The sequence below is a fragment of the Rhincodon typus genome, chromosome 26, assembly GCF_021869965.1.
Source record: "Rhincodon typus isolate 14 chromosome 26, sRhiTyp1.1, whole genome shotgun sequence".
Lineage (NCBI taxonomy): Eukaryota > Metazoa > Chordata > Chondrichthyes > Orectolobiformes > Rhincodontidae > Rhincodon > Rhincodon typus.
The window spans coordinates 2,360,073-2,366,587 of record NC_063357.1 but is presented as its reverse complement, the minus strand read 5'-3'; the positions used below and the strand labels follow the sequence as shown (position 1 = coordinate 2,366,587).

Here is a 6,515-nt window from a genome sequence, read left to right as displayed (position 1 = left end):
GGCTCTTTCCAACTTATTTCTTAAACTTGCCCTGACAGGATTAGAGTACTTTAGAGGTGAACAATTAACCCATATCCATTAGGTCTCAGTTTCTCAAATAATTAACCACATTGCCCATAATGGAGTACAGGAGTAGGCAATAACATTGAGTGGTTTCTATGAAAAGAGGGGGAAATTTAAAAGCAGATTTAATTTGTTTTAATACCAGCCAAGGCAGAGTACAAATGCATATTAGTTGGATTATCATGAGAAAAAACACTGCTTGAGGCACTGGAATATTGGGTTAGTTTAAGCGGTATGATGAAAAAGTTTTTCTTAAAAACTTAATACAAGAGCAAGTGACATTCTCAATTGTACAATATTGTCCGAATTGAAATTTGGGAAGATTTGTAGCTTGGGTTGTGGATGAGGTTGTAGACTTGCTCACCGAGCCATGGTTTGGTTGCAGATGTTTCGTCACCCTGCTAGGTAACATCACCAATGCGCCTCCAGTGAAGTGTTGGTGTTCTGTCCCCACTTGATATTTATATGCCTTGGTTTGCTGGGGTGGTTGGCATCACTTCTGGTTCTGTTTTTCAGTGGTTTGTGTACATTAAGTCCAGTTCAATGCGTTTGTTGATGGAGTTCCGGTTGAAATGCCACGCCTCCGGGAATTCCCTGGCATGTCTCTGTTTGGCTTGTACTATTATGGAGGTGCTGTCCCAGTCAAATTCATGTCCTTCTTTGTCCATGTGCATTGCTAGCCACCAAGAAACACGATCAATACACACGGACAGAGATGGACATCCATAATAGCACAAGCCAGAGGTATGCCAGGGAATTCCTGGAGGTGTGGTATTCCAACCGCAACTCCAACCACACACACTGAACTGGACCCAATATACAAACCACTGAAAAACAGAACTGGAAGTGATGCCAACCACCTTAGCAAACCGATGCATATAAACATCATGCAGGACAGAACACCAACGCCTCACTAGAGGCGCACTGACAATGTTACCTAGAAGGGTGACAAAACATCTGCAATCAAACACAATGACTCAGCAAGCAAGTTTCCCTAAATGATTTAGAAACTAACACACTACAAACATCTTACATTGCAGCTAACATGGTCAAATTTAACACCAACTCTTAGATCCTACTATTTAATATATACTGCATGTTTTGCTCCCTTATGAATCTTAAGTGCCCTGTTTACCATTTTGGTACCTGCAACTTTATTTACTATACTCAGACAAACATTCGAGTAATCTCACCGCTGCACAAGAAGTTGTAGAACATTTTGTTTAATTACAGTAAGTGTTATACAACATACTACAGTGGATCACTGGTGGCAATGCTCATGGAAATAAGTCATTGCTCATTTGCAATAAGTCGCAGGAGGCCAGGGCTGAAAAAATTAGAACAATTACACCAAACGATCACGGCAGGAAGAGGTGGTGAAAATATCAAACAAAGTAAATAGGAATACAGGTAGGGAATGTCAGTGGCCAATGGTCAAAAACTAAAGAAAAAGGAAACAGAACTAAGTGAACAGCCAAGAAAATTTTATGACCTGGGCAAAATGGAGAAAATGTAACCATATTCAAAGACAGTGAAGCAAGTATATAAAGGTTTTTGGAAATTAGAGAAAACCAGCATGCTTTACAGAAACAATGTTAATCGATGGCAAAAGACTCAAAATCAAATTCTTTCACTGCCTGAATAGTCCTCAGTTATACTTTTACATCTCCAATCTACATCATCTTGGTGATGAATCAGGCAAACCTTAGGTTCCCTGAAAAAGAAAGATCTCAATGACACTTCCTGATTTACACATCTAACACTAGTAGCTCCTTCCTAGAATAACGTCACATTCAAGCCTGGCTTTACTCACCAAGCCATCTTCCAGATACATCCTTCAAATTTTGATCCCGTGATATTAAATTTACTGGTCTACAGTTTTCATTCAGAGTTCAACCCTTAAAACAACAATTTAGTTACCAATTATCTAGCATATCACCCAAACTGAGAGAAATTCAAGCTTCCATCCAACTAGCATTGCTCCCTCTTTTTGCTGAGTATTTTGATATTTCTTATGCCTGTTACTCAGTTGAAATAGATCACTGATTACTAATTACTCCAGCTGAAAGGTTCACTGGTATTTTTTTCATACTCTTGATTTGCTTCGAAACCTGGAGGTACTGAAACACTACCAACACTGCCTTTGCTAGGTGATTACTTTCATTCTCAAAACTGAACACACGCATTTCATCAACCAGTATCTTTGACATTATTTTAGCTGGGCTCAATGAAGTCTTCATTATGTTCTCTACTCTAGTTGATTGCACTTGCTTTATTTCTCCTGTGCAGCTTTTCCAACAATTCATCAGGAACAGGCTCCTTATTCCCAGAAACTGAGCAGTCGGAATGGGTCTCCAACCATCAACTGACCTGCTCCCCTTTGAAGACATTTTGCTGAAAAATTAACCACAGCTTTAATGGTTGTAGTCAACAGCCCTTGCGGTACCATTTCAAGATTAGTCCTTCTCCTCCCTTTTCAGCCATTATTTAATCTTTATTTCACAATACATTAATTTAGTGGTGAAAACACACCTTTGTAATTTAACATTTGTGCAATAAATACTTATTGTATTTGATTTGGTAGCTCAGATTCATAAACAATTCCTAGGCGGACATTCTTAATTTTAAGCAATGCAATGCATACAGATCAAGGGAATGATTCTGCTCAAGCTTAACGTGATTTCCAGCTAGTGTCTGATTGAAGACACAATTACGTCAGACATCACAGCAGTCGTCACCGGATACAGAGGAATAGGTTTTGGCTGAAGCGCTAAATCCACTAGGATTCCGAAACTAAGGAATGAAGGTAACTACAATTACTATCAAATAGCACTGCTAAAGAAATGGCAGAAATGCACAGGCTTGGGACGAGGGCAGACCTTACTCCACTTCATACACTTAAGCATTTTCTTTTTGCCAAAGTAGCAAAGGATTGTTGACATCAGTAAAACTGCAAGCAGCACCAACCAATTGTTTCAGGAGAGGAAAGTAATCACACCATCTCGAACATCAACCTGGTACAAGAGCCAGGGTGTAATATGGGGAGGCTAGGCTGCACTGGATTCTTCACTAATGTCCAAAACCACTGCCAGGTAATACCAGCTTTCCAACAAAATATTTTCTTTAAGTCAGTTTAACTAAAACTCAAGCAATGCCAAAAGGTTCTCTTACTTCTCTCACTCCCTACAATCTTACTTCCAATTCTGGCACCAAGACCAAGAGCATATGTAAGATAGTAACAGCAACACTCCTCCCTTCATTTAATCTTCCTATTCACTGTGTTCTCTTCTCAATGTCTGCAAAACAAACAGGCAACGCTGAGTCACAGACAGGATAAAACAGCAAGAGATCTTAATTTAGGTTCTTTTATTTAAGTTTAATATTAATCCATGCTGTGTTTCAGTAAGAAGGATACAGATCTGTATCGGTGGCTCCAGTCAGATATATCCAGTAGTACAAATTAGCTTCAAGTTACACATACTGAACAAAGAGAGAAAGAGAAGGGGTGGGGAGAAAAAGGAGGAGTGGGTAGGAAAAAAACCAAAACTTGTTTTAAGCATGCAGGCTTCAACAGCAGCTCAAACACGACCTGCTCTGCCAGGATGGACAAAAAAACAGCAAAGGACTATCTATGGATTGTAACTGTGATCTGCCATCTTTAGGATTAAAAGCACTGAAGAAAAACACTGCACATCAGGCTCACAGACTTTCAGAGCAAGCTATTTAAACTGCTCACAAAAAATACAGTTGTATTTGTTTAGCCACACTAGTTGCTGCAAGTACTTTTTTGGGGAATAAAAGATAAGCAAACCAACAGCATGCAGTTGCTAAGAGGGTTAAGATGGGATTGGTGTGTTGCAAGATGCAGAACACACAAAGGGCTATTTTGTGGGGAGGCGCTCACGGCACACAGGCTTGTCTGTCATTCATTGCAATTCGTGACCAACCACCAATTCAAATTCAATGCTCTGATCTCAAATGGTTAAAGTAGTGCAGGCATGAACTAATCAAAGCTGCATTAGGTAGAATTGAGCAGTTGTTTTAAAACAATTTCCAAATAACTGTGGTAGCTAGTCAAGAAAGCAGGTCCCAGTTAAACATCCATAGAGAGACAGCATTGCTTTTAGATTTTATTTTAAACAAGTAAAAAATAAAAATAAAAAACAAAAATAATCCTCGGAACCCAAATGGGCAATAGCTAATTCTGAGGTCCAGCACCAACATCAAATTTACTGGTTCTCAGCTTGGACTAGGACTGTGGGGAGGGACAGGAGAGGGGCAGACAGGGTCTTCTCATTCGCCATGTCTTCTCACTGATTGTCGTCATCAACATCTTGCACCACATCTTTACTCTGTTCCTCACCTGTACAAAAAAGGAACGAGGCAAGAGGAAAGACAATCAATCAATTTATATACACCAGCTGCACAACTAAATACCAGCTACAGCCTCCTCAGCAGCAACTTTCACACATGACATGCAGCATTTTCAAGATTAGCTGTTGCATTCCAGCTACTGAAGCCATGGTCAATTTGCCCCAACCCACCTTCCACTTATGGCTTTGTCATTTTTCAACCCTGAGAAGCAAGCTACGTTTTAACTTTATTCAGCTTTTTGTTTTAAAAAGATGATCAGTATGCACCACCCTAAAAACCCAAGATTAGGAATAATGATCAGCAAGCAAGGCCAGGTCATGGAATAACAGGAGAGTTTGGCATATCACCCAGATGTAAAGCCTCAGCTGGAAGAGCATGTCAAAGCAGAAATGAATATATAAACAGATCTGCTCACTTTAATTATTCTAAAAGCATAAATTCTAGTAAAAACTGCATTCAATAGTAGTCTTTGGAGAACGTGTATTCAGCAACACAAGCAAGCAAAAAGCAGAAAGGGAACTGTTAGGCTATAAATTCTTGTCACCATGTTCAGACCAGCAACAGACCATGTAGTTGGAACATCTGGTGGATGCTACACTTCAAGCATAAGCAAACGCATTATTCAATAATGGGACCATAGGCCACGAATTACTTCATTCAAAAGCATCCTATGTGTTATGCTATAATGGATTAATACCAATTAGAATAGCACAGGGTAGAATTTTACAAGTACAATCTGCTTTCCCCACACAAGGTCAAGGTAGGTTAAGGTAATCTTCTAGAAGGTCGGTCACTCACTCCCTTTGGGAAACCTTTTCTGTCATTCATTACAGAGGCACAAGTCCCATTCCCAATAATTCCAGCCAAAGATGTACACATGGTGAGACACAAGGAATACCAACTTCTCAAACTGCTCATAACTCAATTCATGACTTGGATTCTAGTCAGACTTTCCACATTGGAAGTTTATCTGGAAGCAGGGGAGATATCAAAATTACTACCTAGGAATAATTTATTTGACTGCAAAGATTAAGCAGTTAACTCAGCAAGTTGGTTGTTCTGACCTCAGCTTAAATATTGTTGGGATCTCTGACTGCAGAGAGTAGCAGGGGACAACCTCCAATACCTAAAGATAACCTTGCTGTAGAAGCGAAAAATATTACTTGCAACAATTCAAACTGCTTTTAAGCATGTTTTCATCAATTGATCACCCAGCATCATCTGAAAATTAGTGCAAAGGAATGGTTGCTTGAATCATATTGAGCATTACTGCTAGGCTAAACATTGATACTATATGCAGTAACGCACCAGTGTCACTTAAAGCTCCAGAAATCCTGAGGTTGATAAATTTTATACTATTTCACTCCCACCAAAAACATCTGAATGTAGGTTAGAACAAAAGCATAACTTTCTTCCATTACTAAAACAAAATAATTTCTGGAATATAAAAGCTAATGCACTGATTTAACTCCAGTGCTGAACTGCACAATTATAATCTAAAAGTTTTTGCAGTAAGTCAGCTGACCATTAATCAAGAAAGAAATTAGTTTAATAGGTCAGATACCAAATTCAAAAATCACAGCTCTAGAAGTAAAGCTATTATCCATTGCAGCACCTTTTGCATTTTACTAGGTCCAGCATTCAAGTGCCAACTGTGGGTAATGCATGGATTAAAACTATTTTCAATGTGTACTGGAAGACACTGCAGTCTGATACAACAGAAAAAGTTCCCATCACCAGAAGCAAATCCAAAAGGTTTGTATACCAGTGAGTCAGTGATACTGTGTCAATTCTGGGAGTTGTATCTCAATCTAGCCCAAAACAATGAAAGTTACAGGCCGTGCATGTGACACTGATTATTAGTAGCCCCCTCGCTGGCAAATACGAAGCACGAGCCTCCTTACAATTCCAGGTCTGCCAGACAATTTAACGATGACTGATATGAATAGTGTCACATTGTTGCAAAGTACTGGAGTGAATTAGTCAGCTGTGTGTGGAGGGAACCTGCTGTAATGCACAACTAAATACCAGCTACAGCCTCCTCATACTAGAGATTGCAGAAGTCAGGGGAATTAAGC

The 6,515-nt window shown here is 39.4% G+C and overlaps 1 protein-coding gene across 1 annotated transcript in view; it reads right to left on the bottom strand.

The window, feature by feature from the left end:
• Positions 1-3,414: 3,414 nt before the first annotated feature.
• Positions 3,415-6,515, bottom strand: part of ywhae1 (tyrosine 3-monooxygenase/tryptophan 5-monooxygenase activation protein, epsilon polypeptide 1) — a 43,188-nt gene continuing 40,087 nt past the window's right edge. Inside the window, exon 6 of the mRNA XM_020516422.2 lies at positions 3,415-4,426. Coding sequence (XP_020372011.1) covers positions 4,374-4,426 — 53 coding nt within the window. The 3' untranslated portion in view covers positions 3,415-4,373. The remainder of the gene's footprint in view (positions 4,427-6,515) is intronic.